Below are 22,362 nucleotides of genomic sequence, written 5' to 3' on the forward strand. Positions count from 1 at the left end.
TTTTTCCATTTTGTGCAAGTTGATACAGTACAGTATTAAATTTAGGTCCTTCATATTAATTTTCATATGTTAATCCATTTAAAGTGCCATTGACTTAATAACTAATTTCTATTTATTACCAATGAAGGAAAATAAAAAGTATCAAGTTAAAATTTTTTTCTGCAAAAAGTAAGAGAATGATAAGTTAGCTATTGTTAGTCGTAACGGTTATGCTGTTATAATAAGAAATGGAGATTTTTTCATATATTGCACAGGGTTTAGAAGGAGGTTTTGTAGTATTCATGTTTAGTATTTGTGGATTTTTTAATGTTTCAAATTTTCTCCTAATGAATTGTTCATTATTGTACTTAATCCATACTTTAACTGTTTAAGTTACGCATAATACTTTACCTGCATTAACTGTTATTCACTTCTGATTTTTTTTTTTTCAACAGCTTGTCCAAATGAACTGTTCAATGATCTGTGTAAGCAGCCTGTTGCCAAATACATCAAAACCCTCAAGGAAATCAACATTGCTTTTCTTCCTTATGAAGGCCAGGTAATGTCATGTTGGAATATTATTTTTGTCCTTATGTTACTAGGGGATGCGTTAAGAAAAACTAAGGTTGTTTCAGCATTATATAAAAAGTATATAGAACATTTGATATTTGTATAATATCCTATAAACCACTTAGTGAAATCCAAGGAAAACTATTACAGTGAACCCTCGTTTATCGCGGTAGATAGGTTCCAGTCGCGGCCGCGATAGGTGAAAATCCGCGAAGTAGTGACACCATATTTACCTATTTATTCAACATGTATATTCAGACTTTTAAAACCTTCCCTTGTACGTAGTTCTGTTAACAAACTACCCTTTAATGTACAGAACACTTAATGCATGTACTACAGTACCCTAAACTAAAACAGGCACAAATATTAAAGGTGATTTTATATCATGCATTTCCTAAACACGCTAAAAAGCACGATAAAAAATGGCAACCAATGTCTTGTTTACATTTATCTCTGATCATAATGAAGAAACAAACTGGAGGTAGAGCTTTGCTTATTACCCAGACATATTTCCCATACTTTTCCCTTAGAACTACATCACATCTTCCTACTTTAGATAGATATATATATATATATATATATATATATATATATATATATATATATATATAAATATATATATATATATATATATATATATATATGTGTGTGTGTGTGTGTATATATATATATATATTTATATGTATACACATATACATAAATACATGCATACATATATATATATATATATATTACTGTATATATATGGGTTATGGAAAAAATCCGCGAAGTGGTGAATCCGCGATGGTCGAACCGCGAAGTAGCGAGGGTTCACTGTACTGTACTTATGCTGTGGATAAAATGTTGTTGAAAGTTTTTATTTATGCATTGATTAGCAGTAGAGTGAAATTTAATGTTTCATCATTGAAAAAGTCTCTGTAGCACTTCATCCAAATATCAGCTCAATGTTTTTGTTTTTTGTGATTATTATGTAATAAGATTTATTTATTTGTCCTTTGTTTTTGGTTTAATGGTTTTGTGTTATTCATTATAAAGAGGGAGTGGATGATCATATTGTCATGTTGGTTACACAGTAAATAAAAATGAAAAAGTCAATGCACATGCATTTATGTTTAGGCCTATATAATACTTTATTGGGTAGACTCTTTTGGTCACTTTGAAGAGATTTGTTGCTGCACATTTTGAAACTTAAAATAGGGTGCATAAATTATAAGCATGTGATGATTAACTTACTTTGGTAAACTCCTGGGGCTACAACAGTGATTTGTTGTAACTCGAGATTTGATGCAAATCAGAACACCTATATACTTTGCTGTACATAAGCACTTACTGTAAATCACTTATCCTTCCAAATTCAGTAGTAAAGTCTTAATCTAGGAATTAAAAATACACCTCATGACTTGGAAACATAAATAGGACTAGAAAAACCAAATGGAGGACAAATGTATGAGAAAATTAAATTTTAACAAAAATATTACACTTCCTTTATGTGAGCGGCATTGTCCACAAAACTTTGAAGTCAAAATCGTTTTTAACCCAAGGTCTTATTGTATATATATAGACTCCTGTAGCTGATTTTGATTTTATTGATGTTTAATAGTTTTAGATTATCTCATTACAAAGGTCACTTATGTTTATTTTTTATTTTCTTTCAGATATTCTCCCTGGACTTCCCTAAAGCATTCCCATCTTACTATAGTCCAACGCAAACTCAAGCTCGACAGAGTACATTGGAAAGAATGGCAGAACAGATTGCTACCCTTTGCTCTTGTCTTGGAGAATATCCTGCTGTGAGGTACAGAACTTTAGTAAATTATACTTATGATTGCTGCAAAATATGTATGCTGTACTGTATTAAGAGGAAGGCCCTGGAATTCCATAGAGTTATACTTAATATACTAAATTTTTTTTTACTGAGGTTCATTTGCACCGACTCGCAGCGAAGCCCTTTTAGCTCGGAAAAGTTTCCTGCCCTCTGATTGGTTAGAATTATCTTGTCCAACCAATCAGTGAGCAGGAAACTTTTCCGAGTTAAAAGGGCACCCCTGCGAGCCGGTGTAAATCTGCCTCGCTAAAAAGAATCGACTATAGTATTTATTCACAATTGTATTTTACCAGATGCAGAACAGGCTTTGATAGAAAAAATGAAAAGCCATTACAGTCTTACATAGGAGCTTATAAAATTCACTTGCATATCACCTATTGCTCTCTCTCTCCTGTTATATAACTGAGTGTGCTGTTTTGTGTTTGGTCTTTTATAATTCAATGTTTTTTTTTTGTATCTTCAATTGAGATGCCCTACACACTTATTTGATTATGTATGTGGCATAACTGAAAAGACAAAAGGCATCAAGTTGAATAAGATCAAATACAGCTCAGCATACTAGGTTGTACAACAGGAAAGAGACTAAGTTGGTGAAGAAACTGAAATCTGTGTTTCCTGAGGCGACAATCTGTGCTTCCTACCACATAGACAACAGTAGAGGATTCTTTTTATTTGTTAAGGGCATGTATTGTTTGAAGTGAAAAATATTGAAGAATTTTAAAAACTGGAAATTAAACCAAACTTTTGGAGAAGCCATATGAACATCATGGGAGATTCATAGAAATAATGAAATTTTGACATTTGTTATCAAGATTCTTGTGGTTTTGGTGGTATATAATTGTGAATGATCTCTTGTACTTAATGTTCTATAACTGTGACTCACACAAATACCCAAAAATATTACTTATTGAATTCCTCAGCCTTCCTGCAAATGTAGGAGCCTGGAAATGAAAGACTAAAATTAGATGTGTGGAAATCATTGAATGAGCATGCAGTCAATTAAAATGTAAACATAGCAGGTGTGAGTCAGAGAAGCTTCTAACAAACAGCTTTTCATGGTGTAGCATGTCTAGGTTATCATTTTCTACAATAAAATACTCATTTACTATTCAGTATCTTGAAATTAGGTAATGAAAGGTGTTTTACATTTCCTTTTCACTGTAGGATATATAAATATTTTGTGATTTTATAATTATATTAGACAAATGATGATGCTGTAATATTTTGTGAAATATGTTAAATAGCTTTGATTATTAATCATAAAGAATATGAGTAATATATTGAAGAGTTTTACTGTAAGCAATAAACAGTTGAGGAGAGGTGTTGTATTTAATTTTACAGAATGTTTCTTGTTATTGTCAAGAGAGCACTAGCTTACAATCGTTCCATCAGTTCAGTGATTATAATCCCGTCAATAATACTTTGATTAAGAATACAAAAAATTACTCAATAAATACAACCAAGGTCCAGACCAGAGATCTAGATTACAACATCCAAAACACATTTTAGGCTAAATTAATCTGTGCAGTTGTACAACAATGTGACTGTTCATGTTCTGTCCATAATTCTTTTCCTATGTTAGCATTCATATCTGAAGCTTTCTTATATTCGATTGAATTTCATGAATACATTAAAACTATTCTTGTAATAAATGGCAAGTCTTTTCATGATACAGTCACTGAGAACAGAATGGGATAAGATGAATGTTGTTTGTATAAATGTTGGCAACAAAGACTAAGGAGACATTGCAAAGGCAGTACCTCCCGTCAAGAAATGTTATGTATATTGTATACTCTAAATTCATTAAATTTTTAAATTTCTATTTGGAAATTTCTTAATCTACTTGACAGATATCGAGGCGACTTCGAACGAAATGTTGAACTAGCTCAGTTGATTCAGCAAAAATTAGATGGATATAAGGCAGATGAACCATCTATGGGAGAAGGTGTGGAAAAAGCAAGGTCTCAACTCCTGATTTTGGATAGAGGATTTGACTGTATTTCTCCATTACTTCATGAACTTACATTACAGGTAGTTTAGTACTGTGTTAATGAAGTTTTATGAGCTTGGTTTAGTCTTGAAACTTGATTTTCAATGTCAATACGATATTTTGTCTTATAGGAATTTATTTATATATGTTGTCAATAAAGATACATTATTTTATAAACTGTATGTTGTTATTCAACATTAGCAGATCAGTATTTGTAATGATCACTTAAACACTTTGAGCACCAACCCCTCACCAAATGATTTGGCTCTTAAGCCCCAGACCCTATTTTTGGACATTTTACTCAACTCATTTTAGCACTAAAACTATAAAAGCTAAAGACTTACAACATTGGAATATAATGTTACATATTTTGTAAAATTATTTTATATGTATTAATAAAAGAATAAAACCTGGTAATTACTGGTCATAAATTATATCTTATGGCTCTGAATGGAGTAAAAATAGTGGATGTAAATTATGTCCAATGGTGCTCAAGTAGTTAAATGACTATACGTTGCCTTAAAGTTAGTTGTAATTCTTGTTTTGGTAGTTTTGTTATTTTTCAACTTTAATTTATTTTTTAGGCAATGGCATATGATTTGTTGGATATTGAAAATGATGTTTACAAGTATGAAGCAACTCAGGGCGAGAGTGAGAAAGAAGTGTTGTTGGATGAAAATGATGAGTTATGGGTTGAATTGCGTCACCAGCACATTGCTGTTGTGTCACAAAACGTCACCAAAAAGATGAAAGGTGAGTCCAAAAATAAGGCAGAATCAATTTTACCATCTTCTCTTTTGAGTTTTAACTCAAGTTGTGGCTTCTTAGGAGTGGTACAGTAGCTAAAACAAATTATGTTCCGAGATTTTTTTTATACCTGTAGGTACTGTATAAGAATATATAATTGGTACTTGGCACATAGTATTTAAGTTTTTCAAAATATTTTTTTTAATATTCAATTAGCTATATTTCTGACAAGGCTTCAATTTTAGTGTCTTTAGGTATTGCAGAAAAAAAATAGTTCTTTCTGTTATATTTCCATTACCATAATGACTCCCACGTTTCGTAGAACAATCTTATAACTTAATTTTATGAGTTTTAGAAAGAGAATTAGCAACTATGAAAACCTCAGTAATTTGAAGTAAGGGAAAATTCTGGGAAATTTATTTAACTTTTTAACTTAAACTATGAAATACAACACAAAGGCATACTGCTTCAATATTTTACTGTTCATCTTATTCACTTTACAAGAATCCTTTAGGCTAAGTCATTGTTCAGACTCTACAAAAATATAGCAACCTACTTTACCACAAACTATAAAAAGTTAATTAAGTGCAGGTATTGAAAATATGAGCAATGATTTAAGATACCATAAAATAAACACTTGTTAACAGTAGTTATTCATGTTTAAACTATATTTGCTTTTGCAAGATATGTCTAACAATCTAAGCGGTGTGAAATGTAGGCTTTCATAAGTTGATAAGGTTGGAAATATCAGAATTATCTTTTTGAAACCATTTAATTTAATTGGTAAGCCGTGAATTGATGATATTACAAACAGCCTCAATTCAAGACTTTGATTAATGCTTTTACTAAGTTTTGTAGTTAGTTTTAAATCCTAAAGTATATTTAAAATGGTGTAATAAATTTTTGAGCCAGGTATTATTGTAAGGTGTTTAGCTCTTATCCATGTAAGTAGGCCTACTGTTTACTTAATTTGTGAAGGACATTATAAAACAGTGACATAATTACTGTTTACGGGTTGATTTCTTAATTCATCATTATACTGAAGATTTTTTATATAGTACGGTTGATGTTTTATCTTTTTATGTAAATGATAGTGTAGTTCTAACACAAAACCTTGTGTTTTCAGAATTCATGGCTACCAAACGCAACATGGGTACTGACAAAGCGTCTATGAAAGACCTGTCACAGATGATAAAAAAAATGCCTCAATACCAAAAAGAACTCTCCAAATATTCCACGCATCTTCATCTTGCAGAGAACTGTATGAAAAAATACCAAGGTTATGTCGACAAGTTATGTCGTGTGGAACAGGACTTGGCAATGGGCACAGATGCAGAAGGTATAAAACATTTTAGTCTTGGAAATCATTGTATATGTTTGCAGAAAAGGTAGAAGCTTGATAATTGTATCAATATCTTTTATCTCTTCTCCCCTGTCTATGGAGATCTCTGTCAATGTAGAAGCAAATTAGAATTAGTTAGGATGTATAAAGAATTGAAATAAATATCTCCAAAAGAGGGAGGTAATTGCCTATATGTGGTCATAAATGCTTGCTTGATGTCTATCATGTGAAGCACCAAAGAAGTTTTGACTACACAAGATGATTAGTTCCACCAAAATATTCATTCTTAGTTTTGACAATGCTTTATTTCCAGGTGAAAGGATCCGTGATCACATGAAAAATATCATCCCCATCCTACTTGATCAAGCCTTTGAAGACAGAGACAAACTTCGTGTCATTCTTTTATATATTTTGGCCAAAAATGGTATCTCCAATGAAAATCTTGAAAAATTACTTCAACATGCTCAGATTCCTCCTGCTGAAAAAACAACTATTAACAATATGACACATTTAGGTGCCAATGTTATTGTTGAGGTAAGTGTCATGCATAAATTTTTAAAATTTACTAAACTGTGTGCAGCAGTTTTTTAAGTATGTACTGTAAGTGGAAGTAATGAAATTAGTTAGAAGTAGCATTTTAATGACCTTTACCTAGTATACATATACAGTAGCTTTACACTGGAGGTTTGCAGAACAGAGAAGAATTGAAAGTCCCTGGTCCAATAACCCATCCCATATGGTTCACCTTTTCACTAGCACGTGGTATCAGTTAGACCTTACTGTGAAAATCGCTCTTGTTTCTGTTCTGCAACTGTTGAGTGCAGAATTATTGTTTTAGTGTGCTCAAGGTAATTTGGTTATTTGGCAGCCTTCAGTAGATCATGGTATCTTCTTGTGTTTATTGATTGATTTTCTTTTAATATGTCTTCTACCTCTTGTAAAGGTAGTTTATGCACTGGCAGTTGGCAGTCTAGAATTCCGAACCCAAACCATGACTCTCATTCAGGTTAAGAAAAATGTGAGGAATGTATATCTCTCTCAAGGAAATATTTTGATGTTCATTAAATTAAAGAATAGACTTCAGACTGATAAGTTCAGAAAAGAGAAAGTAGTGAAAATAAGGATACAGATAGTTCAGTAATGTAGTTCAAGGTATTGGATTTGGTAGTCAGCAATTCTGTTTCTCTTGCTCTTCCTCCTCTTACTCGTTTCTCCTTCCTCATCCGTGCCTACTTCAACTGTAAGCTACCGAAAATGTCTTTCCACATTTGTTTTAGGCCACTTGATTTAGTAAATTATAATCGCTTCCCTCAGTGCTTCAGATATTTTATGATCTCCGGGAAAGAAGTTGGGCAAAGTGCTCACCTCTGTTGTAGATGAAGAAGGCAATTTCTTGGCTGGGAACATGCCCAAGTTAGCATAAGTTGACATGTGTCCAATTCTGGCACAGTGTCTGTAGCAGTCGATCTCGTTAAGTCAAGGGGACTCTTCACACCCATCACCTGTTCCCGCCAGGCATTGTGAGTAAAAGCCGAAGAGACAGCAGCTTGTCCATTGCCTTAAACCCAATCCGTCACCCTGCTGCCAGTGACTTCATCGAGGTTTAGGAGGGTATTTCCTCCACACCCAAAGCCCTTATTACTCCACCAAGTTACTCATCCACTTATACGAGTATAGCCGTTGGCAAACATAGATTGTTAAGATATACCGCCTAGCACGGTATGCTAAGATATATAGCCTAACACGGTCAATACCACCTAGCATGGTATATACCACCTAGCACAGTAATACCGCCTATCACGGGGGCTAATTACTGTACTGTAATTGTTTAGTGGCTACTTTCGTCTTGGTAAGGGTAGAATAGAGACTTGGCTAAGGTAAGCAATTCTTCTAGGAGAAGGATACTCCAAAATCAAACCATCGTTCTCTAGTCTTGTGTAATGACATAGCCTCTCTACCATGGTCTTCCACTGACTTGTGTTAGAGTTCTCTTGCTTGAGGGTACACTTGGATATGCTATTCTTTCTTGTTTCTCTTCCCAAGTCTTTATAGTTGTATATGATAGATCTAATTTGATGTTGTTACTGTTCTTGAAATATTTTAATTGTTCATTACTTCTCTTGTAGTTTATTTCCTTGTTTCCTTTCCTTACTGGGATATTTTTCCCTGTTGGAGCCCTTGGGCTTTTAGCATCCTGTTTTTCCATCTAGGGTTGTAGCTGAGCAAGTAATAATAATACTGTAATAAGAATGTTTGTTGATATAGCTCGATGACTGGCTGATCCTTGTCTACTTGGAAAGACAGTTGCTACAGGATCAAGATCGGATTCCCGCATCTTGCTAAAATCTGGGAATTCTTGTAAATTGGGAGAAGTCAAATCTCATACCCAAGCAGAGGTTGAAGTACTTGGGCATGCTGATAGACATAGTAGCAGCGAGAGACTTTCCTTCAGATGATCACATCAGTTGGCTCAAGGAGGTTGCACGGCTGTTCCTTTTTAAGACAGAAGTACCATTATGGCTCTGGCAGTGTCTTCTTTGCCACTCTTTGTTGATGAAGAAACTCATTCCTCATGGGGTCTCCATTATAGATCCCTTCAGTGGTGTCTGAAGGATCACTGGTCAGTCGATCACTGGTTCCGTCCTGTTCCTGTGGGGCAGGAGGTTTGGGATGATCTTACCTCGTGGCTCGAAAATGTAAACCTTACCACAAGGTTCTCACTCAACTCTGCGACTTCGGACATGCAGCTTTTATGAGACAGAAGGGGGGATGGGGGTGGAAGCACACCTAGATGACCTGGTCGTCTTTGGGTTACTGTCTTGCGCCCTCTTTGCGATCTGTCAAAATGGATGCACAACTGAGTGGCGTATCATGCTGTAGAGTTGTCAGCAAGGTACATTTAGTGGAAGTAAAATGTATTGCCAGACACACACATAGTCACCAGGGACAGGTTGTAGGGTCGGAGTGGTCCCTACAGTACATCCTCGCGTGGCAGACGGTCTTTTTCCTTTGTGGGGCTCTCCAGGGATCAATCTACTTGTCACCCAGCAAAATAGGAAGTTCCCCGTATTTTGCTTCCCCATACCAGACCCCTTGGCTGTTTCCGAGGATGCCTTCCAACACCCATGAGATCACCTGGACACAAATGCCTTCCCTCTGTTCAGCCTGATCCACCCATTAATCAACAAGATGTTGATTATGCCAGGACTCAGGGTGCCCCTGGTGGCCTCTAGATGTCCTTATGCTGAGTAGTATTCCAATCTGCTAGCTCTTCTGGTCAATGTCCCAAGATACTACCCCAGTGGCCCACGCTACTCTGTCAGACGCATCCTCAGAGGTATCACCAGTCCGTGAAGTCCTTGGATATTTGTGGGTGGAGGGTATCTCCTTCAGTTTTGTGCCAGAGTTTATGGCCAAAACTCAGAACCTGGTGGCACATGACCCCAAGTTCAAGACCTCCATTCTCTCTTTGTAAAGTGTCGGGTGTTGATCGAGAGGAGATTCTTCTGTATCCTGTGAAGGCTTTGCTGTGGTATCTGAAAAGGACCCTGAGGTCTCAGGCCTGAGTATCAAGTGACTCCATTAGCGCGGGCAGGACAAAGAAGCACGTGTCAAAAGGAACATGGTCTCTTTCTGGCTTTGCGAGACAATCTGTAAAGCTTACGTCTCAACAAATGAAAGGGTTGACATACCAGCTAGGACCAGAGCTAACAATGTCAGGGTTATATAGGCCCACCATGGCTTTTAAAAGAAACATGTCAGTGGAAAAGGCAGATCATCTTCACAGCCCTCTACCCACGTGAGTATACTCACCACCTTTGTGCTTGGTCCTTTGGTGGTTGCTCAAGTAGTTGTGTAACCAGCCCAGCTTCCATACGGAACGGAAGGCATTTTTTCTGTAGTAATTTGGAGATGTAAGTCTGTAATGAATGGCAAAAGCTCTTCATTTTTCTGTCCCCCCCCTCTCGGATTAAAACGGTTGAATCGTTACGTGCTGGATCGGACCTGATGAGGGCAAGTTACACTTTGGAGCTCCATATATCTAAAGAAGTACTGTATCTCTCCTTTCGCGAGGGGTCATATTTGAAATTTATAACAACCCATTGATCATCATACAAAATGTTATGATTCCAAAATGATATCCACTTCGAGGGTAGGGTTGCTTCATTTTGATCGAGTACATGCACTACAGCTCAGGCCCTCTGAGTCTTTCATCCTTATGAACCCTATGAAAGACAGGTTTAGACAGTTACGCTCCCTATCAAGACAAGCAGTAGTCACTTGGAGGGGAAGATAAATGAATCATCAATTTCAGTTCTGAGAGGAATTCCAATCCACCAAGCAGCAAGTCTTAATTAAAGGCTGAGGTTTTAATCACAAATTACGCCCTTGCTGGGATCTCTTCTCAGCTCCCTTACAAGACAAACAGTGGCCACTTCCAAGGAAGATAAATGAATCATCCACTTCAGTTCTAAGGGGGAACTGTATGTTACATAGGAAAAAATAAAGTAATTCATATTTTTCTTAGCTATACAGTCCTTTAATCCAACCACCCCTCTCATTCTGGGGTCAAAAGCAAAGCTCTCCAGCTGGGAAAAAGAATGGAGCTCCTCATTTGCACCCTTCATCAAGTGGATAACTGCTCGTTATCTAAGTTTTAACGATCGTCTCCATCTTGCACTCAAGCAATCTCCTTAATTAAAAGACTCAGGTTTGTATTGCTAGGATAAATACAAATTAATTTTAAAAACGTGTTATTTTTATGTTCCTATTACTATTTCCTAATTGCTATACATATTAATGTCAATAACATTTAAGTACTGTATTATTATAACTTGGCATCCTATCTTTGAGACCACAGAAACTTTTGTTTCTATAATGCTTTTTTTTTTCTTCTTTTTTTTTCTGTCATCTCACACTGTAATTGTCAAATCAGATCACAGAGTTCAAATTTTTAACATTTATATGACTAGTCACTTGGTTCTGTTGAATTATTCATTAAGACATTTTGATTTCGTTTTATTACTACAGTATTTTACTTTACTTTTATAGGGTAGCAATCGAAAAAAGACTTACCAGGTACCCCGTAAGGAGCGGATAACAGAACAGACTTACCAGATGTCTCGATGGACTCCAGTGATAAAGGATCTCATGGAGGATATAGTTGATAACAAGCTTGAAGAAAAACACTTCCCATTTCTGGCTGGTCGATCTGCATCCATATCAAGAACAGCACCATCCAGGTGACTGCTTTATTCATTTTTCTTTTGGTAGAATTGTTTACAGGGTGAAGATATATTTTATATTCTCTTACTGGGTTTTAATGCCTTGATATAAAAACTTACTTAGATTTATTAGTTTAAAGATGGATTAAAATTCTCTTTCAGTGTGAGGTATAACTGGCACAAAGACAAGAGTGCTAGTGCAGTTAAGAATATGCCAAGACTCATAGTTTTTGTTGTTGGAGGCATTACATACTCAGAAATGCGTGCAGCGTATGAAGTATCAAAATCTGGCAAGAATTGGGAAGTCATTTTGGGTAAGTTTAGTTTCATTAATTAAGAGAGATTTATATATTTTTATTGTGAGTTGTTAAAGTATTAAGCTTAAAAATTAATTTTGTATTTACTAATGCGCATGAATTTAAGTCTTCTCACAATTTCATTTTTCCAATAAGAAAGAAAAAAAATAAACAAATTGAAACTTTCATGACTTGGAATGTTTAATAGACAGTTTTTGTTAGTAATTATAAAGAATTATTGTGAAGTAATATTAAAAATAATCAAATTCATTAGTCTTACCTCAGAATAGAACAAGCTTCTAAGTTGAAGTGTCCAAGTCAAACTCCAGATAGAAAATTTCCACCCACCCCCCTTCAAAATAGCCACCAAAACCTTCCCTATCTGCTGGGAAGAGACGGACAGCCATGGAAGTGGCCAAGGGTTAACTTGGGGGGAAAAAAAAAAATAACAATTCAATCAGTCTCCGACCTTCTACAGTCAACTTTCTTGTAGCTCTAGTAAGACGGATTCCAGTATTCGACCTCTCCTCCTAGAACAAGTTTGTTCAACTAACTCGTTCAGGATTGATATGACAAGCTCAGACAAGTGGTCAGACCCAAGGACTTCATAATACACTAGAAGGCTTACCGCCAGATTCCAGCCACTTGTTCTTCAAGGAAGTACTGTATCTAAGGATCATACTATACAACTGGTATACCAGTTGTAAATGTGGTTTTTCAACTTGATCGCACCTCCTCTGTTTCTTCACGCAGGATTCACAGGAGCAGCATTCGTGTGTTAAGACACTTGGATGACTGACTATTTCTAACAGATTCTTTGTCATCCCTTCCCCATCACTGAGTCAGGTTTTTCGAGATCTGCTGTGATCTGAGGATTGGAGTAAGATCTCTAGAAGTCATCCCTTCAGCTAACACAAAATTGTTATTCTTAGGAGTGCTTCTAGATATCAGACTAATAAAGTCTTGCCTTCTGTGAGCAGATTAGAATAACTAAAGAAGACGGTAGCCCCTTCTTTCTACTAGATTGGCTGCCATCTCATTGGTTACTCCATCTGAAAAGTTACTCCGTCTGACAAGGACACCTATCCTCCTGGGAGCACCTGGTGACCAATGGGGGAGTATCAGATCCCGACCTCCTCGGTGAGTGTGTGTGTGTGTGTGTGTGTGTGTGTGTGTGTGTGTGTGTGTGTGTGTGTGTGTTAAATCTTCCACCTTTCCCCCCTCATACTTGATGCTCTTCTAAGAAGCATCAAAAGGAGAGGGGGGCACACATGAGGCATCACGCGCCCTCCAGACTCTGGTCCCATTCCTAACATCATTGCCACATGAACCTACTGGAATGAGGGCGGTTTTCTTGCCCTCTGACAGTTCCCTACAGGACGCTCCATGATGTTGATGAACGATAACACCACGGGAGTGGCTTATATTCAAACAAACAGAATTTCTTTTTCTCACCATATCAACTACTTGGGGGAAATACTAAGGTAGAAGAAGACTACTCAGTGCCCCTGCAACCCTGCTCTACCCAGACAAGGTAGTATTGACTTAGATAGTTGGCCCTGCCCTGAGTGCTTTGTGGATTTTCAAGAACCCACTGTTTCACCAACAGTGGACCTATCCGCCACAACTCTGATCGACAAGATTCCGATGCACTTCTCATCAGTACCTTTTCCCCAAGAACTTGGCCAGGGACCTTTCGACAACATGAGGCAGCATAGATGTCGACGCTTTCCCCCCTTCCCTGTGGTTGACCTAGTAAGAAGATCGCTCAACAAAGAATGGCCTCCAGACCGGTCGATGATCCTCTTAGCTCCAAGGTAGCACCAAGTAAAATGGTTTTCGAAACTTTTACATTTGTTCTCAGAAGTGCCAAGGGATCCCTCTCCCCTCACGATCTTTGAAGACAACACCGTGAGAAGAGGAGAGTGTCTTTTAGCGCAACCTGTTGCGAAGGAATGTCTGGTTACCCCCTGGGAATCATCAACCGAAGTATACCAGGCAAAGCAGGCAGTCTTCTGTGGTGCAGGTATCGCCCCTCTCAACGCCTCTACTCCAATGATAGCGGAGTCTCTTTGACTTCGGGGAGGAGACTCCTTTCACACTCTCAATGGTCAAAAGCTACCACTCGGCTTTGAGTCTAGCCTCGCACAGAGTCTCCAACATATCTGTCCTCAGTCGGAGATTAGACCCCTTACTTGAAATATGGTCAGCTTATTTTGATCTCGAAAAGGAGCACCTTTGGTGCCGCTGTGTCAGACATCAATCCTTCACCTGACAATTAGGACAACCTTCCTGCTCACCCTGAACCCAGCCGGAAGAACTAAGGAATGATACGCCCTTTCTTACTAAATTGACGTTTCCCATTCCAGGGTTAGAAATAGATATTTCTTAACTTTGTTTCTGAGATTGTGTCTCCAGACCTAAAAATCCGGCAGCAACGGATTCCAGGTTTGAGCCCTTCCAGATTAGGATTGCTACCTAGTTCAGGAACGAGATTGAGGTGCTACCTCAAGAGAACTGCAAGATCCCGCCCCTGAGTGAAAGCACTCTTGGTCAACACTGGGAAGGTCAAGAAAAGGATCACCAAGAACACGATTTCTGCATGGACAGTATTCCAGTCGATTGTTTAACATTTTTAGGATATTACTTGGATATAAGAAAAGTTCGCAAGGTCATAGACTGGGCATTGAAACCTGATCCTTCTCCTCAGACGAGGAGACCTAAAAACCATGACGTTAGGGGCACAAATATGTTCCTAGCATTCAAGAAGAACTACTGTGACGCAGGTCCTACAAGCGCGCGTTTAGAAGCGTCAGATGACCTTCACCGCCCACTACCTGCAAGACGTGACCCACAAGAACATGGAAATGTTCTCCATTGGCCTTGTGGTTGCTATACAACAAATGGTTTAAACTCCTCAGGCTCATTGATGGACAAGTAGCAGATGATGGAGGGCAGAGGTTACCCAGGATTAGGTCTGGGATGAATAATAAGAATCACTGGCTCTTTCTTTCTTTCATCTTCCCCTCTCTTGGGGAATAGCACCTATAATACTCTGCAAGCTGGCCTCTTCTGTTTGCAGGTAAAATCAATTCCCTTGCGTAACCTGGTATAGAAATATATACTTGTTGCATCCCCATACCACCAGGCGAGAGGGGATTATGTAATGTCTATGGTTGGTTCAAAGATTCCTATGTTTCTGAGAATTCTTACCTAGACTAGTCACACTGCTAGTATCACATAATCACACAGATTGCTCAGGCCGCTAAAGCATGCTATTGCACATAGGTTTTAGCGAGGTGTCAGGGTTTTCCTCTTATACCGAAAGGTACTACCGCTAGAGAGTTATGGGGTCCTTTGACTGGCCAGACAGTACTACATTGGATCCTTCTCTCTGGTTATGGTTCTTTCCCTTTGCCTATTCATACAGCGAATAGTCTTGCCTATTCTTTACAGATTCTTCTCTGTCCTCTTCATACAGCGAATAGTCTTGCCTATTCTTTACAGATTCTTCTCTGTCCTCATTCACCTAACAACACTGAGATTACGGAACAATTCTTCTTCACCGATGGGGTTAACTACTGCACTGTAATAATTGGTCAGTGGCTACTTTCCTCTTGCTAAGGGTAGAGGAGAGACTTTAGGTATGGTAAGCAGCTCTTCTAGGAGAAGGACACTCCAAAATCAAACCATTGTTCTCTAGTCTTAGGTAGTGCCATAGCCTCTGTACCATGGTCTTCCACTGTCTTGGGTTAGAGTTCTCTTGCTTGAGGGTACACTCGTGCACACTATTCTATCTAATTTCTCTTCCCCTTGTTTTGTTAAATTATTTAAAGTTTATTTATGAAATATATATTTTAATGTTGTTACTGTTCTTGGAATATTTCATTTTTCCTTGTTTCCTTTCCTCACTGGACTATTTTACCTGTTGAGGCCTCTGGGCTTATAGCATCCTGCTTTTCCAACTAGGGTTTTAGCTTAGCAATTAATAATAATAATAATAATAATAATAATAATAATAATAATAATATGCACGTAGCACGAAGGGGGAAAATCCCTGGTCAAAAGCCAGCCAGTTGGTTAGGACTTCCACCCACCTTAGGGGTTAGTCTTCCCTATTAAAAAGCGAAAGGGTTTGTATTTAGTGTTGGAACAAATGACAAATTTAAAATAATTTATATTTTTCTAACGATGCAAACCTAGCGCTCTTTATACAAATTTGGCCCGCCATTACCTATCCCCCCGGCAAGTCCTGCCTGTAAGCAAAAATGAAGATCGATAGAACACAGGTGTATGTGAGCAGGGTAGCCGGTACTACTATCCTAACCACTGCTGATTAGTGGTGTAGTAGTAACACCTCGCTAAAAGTATTATGGATAGTCATCCAGCTTTACTGAAAGTATATTCCTTAATAAAGAGCTCAAGGTTTGTATCGTTAGGAAAAATACAAAGTACTTTATAAATTTGACATCTTTAGTTACTGTTGGATAGATATTATAAAGTTTTTATTTTCAGGCTCAACACACCTATTGACGCCAAAGGACTTCTTAAGCGACCTCCGTGATCTCAGCTGAAGCACGTGACCCCCCCATGACCCGGCCTCTCCTGCCTCCTCTACTTCTTCATCCCCCAAATCTCCTCCTCCTCCACCTCCCCCTTCTCCTTGTTCTATACGATCTCCTCCTTCTACCGCCACTCCAACCCCTGACCCTTCTCCCATTTCTCCTTCAATTCCCATTATTGATCTTATGCTTGCCCTTCTTCCTGTTTGAGGCAAAGAGGATATGGCACATAGGTATCTAGTGCATTGCTTTAAGAACATATGCAAATTTCAATAAAGGTCATTTATTCCCCTGTTCCAGCTGGTAAGACCTTTGTTGAAGCTTAGTCAGTTTGAATGCTCTGCAACTTTACCGCTGTCTTTTGGCATAGTGTGCATTAAATTATGGCATTTATGAATTGGAAAGAAATATTAATAGGGATGGGGAATGTCAAACTCAATAACAAAATTGTAAGAGCTATATTTCTGCATGATGAGCGATCATTTATTTAATTATAGAACAGTTTTTAAGTGCAGGTTAATGATATTTGATACTTCAATAAATTATTTTGGGCTTCTCTGATGGATAAACTCAGCTGCATGTGGATGCAGAAGACAGCAAATATTGTGCCCTATATTCTTCTTTGCCGGTTACCGTTTGAATTCTCTGTGTATTTTAAACATTTAGCTATTCAAGTGCTATAGAGTAGAACTAGCGCATCCCTCTTATCCATGCATCCTTTGGATCAGTAATGTTTAAGAGATTTAATACTTGCGCATTAATTATAATAAAACCACAGTTATATTATACTTGGCAAAAACTGCTTTTGTTCAGTATTTTTGTGGTATTAAAAACCTTTTTTATAATTATATTGTGGAGTATGAATCTTAAATCTATGATCCTTCATGTTTCATTTCCTGCAGTCAGAAATCTTTGTTTTACCTTTGGAAAGCTTCATTCAAAAGGGTTCTCCTTATGGTAGAAGCATTTTGTATGGTATTTGTATTTCTGATATGTATTTGTGAAACATGGGAAAGCTATGGTGCATCGCTAAGTTGATAAGAATCTTGTTAATCTTGTCTGCTGAACCTTGGGAATTTCGAGTAGTTAATTTTACCCACACTTTATTAGTCCAGTGCATTTATAGTCCTTTGTCTGTAACATCACTTCCACCAATAAGCAAGATGGTGAAAATTTACAATAGAATATTTTGTTGTGTAATACAGTATTCTTTTGCAAGCTAATGGACAGCATTCCTTTTAAATAATTTTTATATTAATAATTGAAAGCTTTATTGAAGAAACACGAGTCAGTTCGAAAGAGAAATCTACTTCCAACCATTGTTACATGAACATTAAGGACTTTTTGTTTTTCAACTTCTCAAGAGGGATGTTTAAGGTTAAGCCCCCCCCGTACTACTACTACTACTACTGTACTACCCTTTAGGGAGACTGTGTAAGCCTTAAGAGCCTTGGAAGTGAGACTTGTATAATTTTAAGTATCATCAACCAGTGAATCATAATTCATTATTCTCACTTTGTTTATATTGTTAGCAATGCACCATAACTGTCATCTTTCATTGTGTGGTGGCAGGTTGGAGCTGCAAAGATGTAGATATGATGAGCTGTTTTGAGATTCATTGATGCTTACGAGATGCTTGCATAATTTTAGCCTTTTTTTAAACGAGAATCCCTTTACCCAAAAGTCCTGCTAAAATGCACTTCAGAACAGCTTGTCATTTCCTCAATTAAATTATATCTGTCTGTGACCTGGTTTATCTTGGTGTGTGCTGGGTCATGGTAAAATTGCCTAACGGGGTTGTTGGGCACTCCATATGCAATCTTACTTCATACTTTTCATGCCAACCGCATCAACCTGGGCATATTACTAAGCTTTGCTTTTCAAAATGTTGGTCGTTCTGCTAAATTGAATGTGACACTGACAAGTCTTGAGAATGGGAGGGTCATTATTTTGTAATGTATTCTCATTATTTGAATATATACTCCAAATTTTATCATTAGCTTAAATATGATACAAAATTTTTTATCCAGTATTGCCTGTTAAATAAGGTATAAAGTTACAAAAGGTATAAGCATTAGGGACACCCTGTGATAAACGATAAAATTATCTTGTGGTTGGAAAGGATAAAATAAAAATCAGCGACCAGCAGGTAGCATACTGTGGCAGCACTACTACATATCTCCAAATCTTTCATTTACCTTGAGATAAATGCTTAATATCTTCTTTATGCCAACTTGAAACCATATCATCAACTTTCATTATAAACCAATGCAGTAAGTCTCTTTCTCATTTTGAACTCCTGTTTCTGCCCACAGCGGTTGGTGAATTTTTAGCCGTTGATCTTCATATCGTTGGTGTAGTTGAGTAGATTAGTTTGTTGACTTTGAAGACCAAGCTACTGAATATAATTGAATTATTATTAAGATTAGCAGTGATTACTTGTAGATTGTACAGTAGTTACCATAGTTTTTTATGCAGAAGTTGAGATGAAACAAAAATAGGTGCATTATAGTTTATGATTATTTAATAAAGCTATGTCTAAACAGTTGTCTTGTTGATTGGATGTATTTTAGAATATAAAAGTGACTAAAAGTATTTATAATTTTTTTTTCTTTTTACAAATTGTTAGGAGAAAATCCATTATGATCATGCTAAGTTTGATCTCCATCTTCTATGGTTGGATAAGTTATTCTAATGAGAATGCATAGTATTTTCATAGCAGGGTAGACTCTGAGGTACATAAACACCGATTCTAATAAAACCCAAGGCTATTCTATATTTTACATTTTGTGCCATTGTCAGGTGTTTATAGCAACAGGTCTGCCCGTGTTTCTTGAAAAGTATTCAGCAGTTTAAATTAATAAATAGTTTCTAGTACAGTATCTTGATACAAAACGTTGTGATCGTTGATATTATTAACTTTCCACCATTCCAGTCCTTTGTCTCCCCTGATTATGTTTATCCAGTGTTTCAGAGGAGTCTAATTCATAGTATACATTTTCAGTGATCTAGTCTATGTATATTGAAATGTATTGACAAATGTAGTGTAAGGTGGTGCACCCAATGAGAGCATTTGCCAGCTGTGTTATGCTATTGTGTTTTCCTGAATTTATGATTGTACTTAATTATACTATTTTTCCATAAACAGTTTGAGTCTTTGTTAAACAATAGTGACATTATGCTGGCTCATTATGCTCTAATTATGCAATGAACATTTAGAATGATTTTTTAAGATTATGTATTGGTTATTGTAGTATTAATGCTAGAAGCAATAAACTGTAGTTTTGCTGTTTATATGGCAAATAGCAGTTCAGAAATTTTGAGGATTTCAAGTTCAGAAAACACATGGGTCATGTTTTAAGAGGATTTGAAGGCCACATTTGAGTAGGGATTGGTCACCAGTAGACGTGCTGTTGTATAGGACTTGCCCATTTAGGTCTTGCCAACATTTGTCCTATTTCTACCATTCTTGGTAATATAATTCACAATTCAGTTGCTTTATTGTGAGATGAATCTTTATCTAAAGTGGTCCACTGTGACAAACATGACATGTATTGTGACACATTGATGGCCAATGTGAAGGAGCCATAACAAAGCAAAGATATTTTATTGTTCAATTGCAGATATTTTTGTTCAAGTGATGTTTTTATTGATTAAAGTCTTACATTGTTATTTGGTATACACTTTAGGTAAGGGGTGTGGAAACCTTTATCTTTTATTGAAATGAAATTTGTTTCATAATTGTGCATTGATATGTCGAGGCTTTTCCGTAAAAAACACAATCACAAAACATTCTTATTTTATAAAAGACAATTGTGTTGTTTAACATATTATTTAGAAGTGTGTACATTGTTTAGTTTTCTTATTTTTGGTCATCAAAGCCAATGTGGATCAAGTTTTATGATGTACATTTTTCTGTTGAAAGTTGAATTGATTCACTTGGCAGAGGCCATGTTCTATTAGCTTTATTTTGATAATGTGTAAGTTTTTTAAAATTCCAAAGAATTACACATGGAGATATTCATTCCATTTTCCTATTAATGAATATACAGTATGTATCTCACCATACTTATTGCACACATGCAAAGGACATACTAAAGTTTTTCTGTTATAGGGAACTTCAGATGGTATGGAGTATTTTTGCTCCTTTATCCGTAAACCGACATTTAGCATAATATTTTCTAAATTATTTAAGCAAAGAAACTATGATTGATTTCCCTATTACATACAATATTACATAACAAATATAGTAGAGAGAAGGATCATTCAGGTTGAAATGCTGTACAATTTGATCATTCATGATATCAAATGCAGCTCAAGTTGTTGTTACAGAAGTTTGCCATCACATGTTCAGTATTAAGTCTGTAGTTGCAGGCTGTGGCTACATTACCCATGTTTTGGCTCTATTTGGCCCATATGCCTTATTGTTGATGATGGATGTGGCCTGGGTGCCTCTGTTCTGCAAATTGAAAATATTTGAAAGACTTCTACTCTACAAAGGCAAGTCTTCAGATACCCCTGCCCATTGTGGCTGGTGGTAATCGTACTTAACACATTCTGTGAGTTATTTCATAAGGTTATTACTGGTAAACCACTTGACCCACTGCACTGTGTTGCTGCCATTCTATTGGCCCACATAACCTTTTAACTACAGGGGAAAAATGCTGTTCTCATGTGTTATATATTAATTTTCCTATATTGAAAGACCTGTTAAGATGTAACACGGTGGTTAAATATGTAGTGTAAGCTTTCAAGTAGAAATCACATTAATTGTGATAAATCCACCATGTGTTAAACCACAAAGATTAGAAAAGGGTACGCCACAACAAGGGCATAATTTCTTATTCAACGAATATTTTCCCCTTTAAAATGTAACTTCTAGGAGACCCTGCTTTTTGTTTTTATTATTATTGATTCTTAGATGTACATACTTGTGTATAGGGTTGTTGCTTATTTCATGTTGGTTGATATAATTGGTTGTATATATATATATAGAGATTAAGGAATTCTTTCTAAAAGAAATTTCTATGTCAGGGTCACTATGCTCTTGTTTATAAAGCTGCCTGGTATTTAATTTGATTTTAAAGCATTGAACCTTGCGCCATATGCCTGACATCAGAATTCTCTGGTAGTAAGGTTCCAAATGAATGTAATAAAGGCAAAAAGCCAGAATTGTCAAATGGGTTTTGATATTAGTCACATTAAAGGGAGCAGCAGACACCAAATTTGGTGTCGCATGGCAATAGTGGCTTTAAATTACGCAGGCATATGGCTGGTGCATCCTAGATATTCCCACAGTTCTCCAGCTCCCTACTCTGTGTTGTCTTGTCCTGTTGGCAGTTATGCCACCACCTACCAATATATGTCATTAATCAAAGATTAGAGTTGTTTATTTATCCTTTTCTATTTTACTGCTTGATAAAATGCTGGAATTGATGCCCTAAAAATTATGGTGATAAAAATTGAAAGTGGATGAAGAATTCACAGCTCAACTCTTAGCAACTGGTCACAGGCTGAGGCTTTGGAGTTCAAATATTAAGATCTGACTCTTCATAACTTTTGCCTTTATGTGGTTGCTAAAAACTGTTATTTGGTTTGATAATTTCTCTCTCTAATGCTTCATTTTTCACTCTTGTGGGATATTCAGATTGATCATTACTTGTATACCACATAAGGAATTAATACATTTTTCATTACTCTTAGAAAGGGAGCAGGATGGTGTTAGATAGCATACCTTTTCACCTCGCAGAATTAAAGTACGAGTGAAACTCTCATGCCATTACCGCTCCCAGTTAAGAGTCTGATCTTGGCACTAATAACCTTCCA

At 36.6% G+C, this 22,362-nt stretch overlaps 1 protein-coding gene across 1 annotated transcript in view; it reads left to right on the forward strand.

Annotated features, from left to right (window-relative positions):
• Rop (Syntaxin-binding protein Rop) overlaps positions 1-21,916 on the forward strand; it is a 68,840-nt gene extending 46,924 nt beyond the window's left edge. Inside the window, exons 4-12 of the mRNA XM_068378509.1 lie at positions 435-538; positions 2,205-2,344; positions 4,225-4,405; positions 4,949-5,117; positions 6,238-6,450; positions 6,767-6,987; positions 11,506-11,696; positions 11,841-11,992; positions 16,490-21,916. Coding sequence (XP_068234610.1) covers positions 435-538; positions 2,205-2,344; positions 4,225-4,405; positions 4,949-5,117; positions 6,238-6,450; positions 6,767-6,987; positions 11,506-11,696; positions 11,841-11,992; positions 16,490-16,548 — 1,430 coding nt within the window. The 3' untranslated portion in view covers positions 16,549-21,916. The remainder of the gene's footprint in view (positions 1-434; positions 539-2,204; positions 2,345-4,224; positions 4,406-4,948; positions 5,118-6,237; positions 6,451-6,766; positions 6,988-11,505; positions 11,697-11,840; positions 11,993-16,489) is intronic.
• The last annotated feature ends 446 nt before the right edge of the window (positions 21,917-22,362 follow it).

Source organism: Palaemon carinicauda, chromosome 8, assembly GCF_036898095.1.
Source record: "Palaemon carinicauda isolate YSFRI2023 chromosome 8, ASM3689809v2, whole genome shotgun sequence".
Classification (NCBI taxonomy): Eukaryota; Metazoa; Arthropoda; class Malacostraca; order Decapoda; family Palaemonidae; genus Palaemon; species Palaemon carinicauda.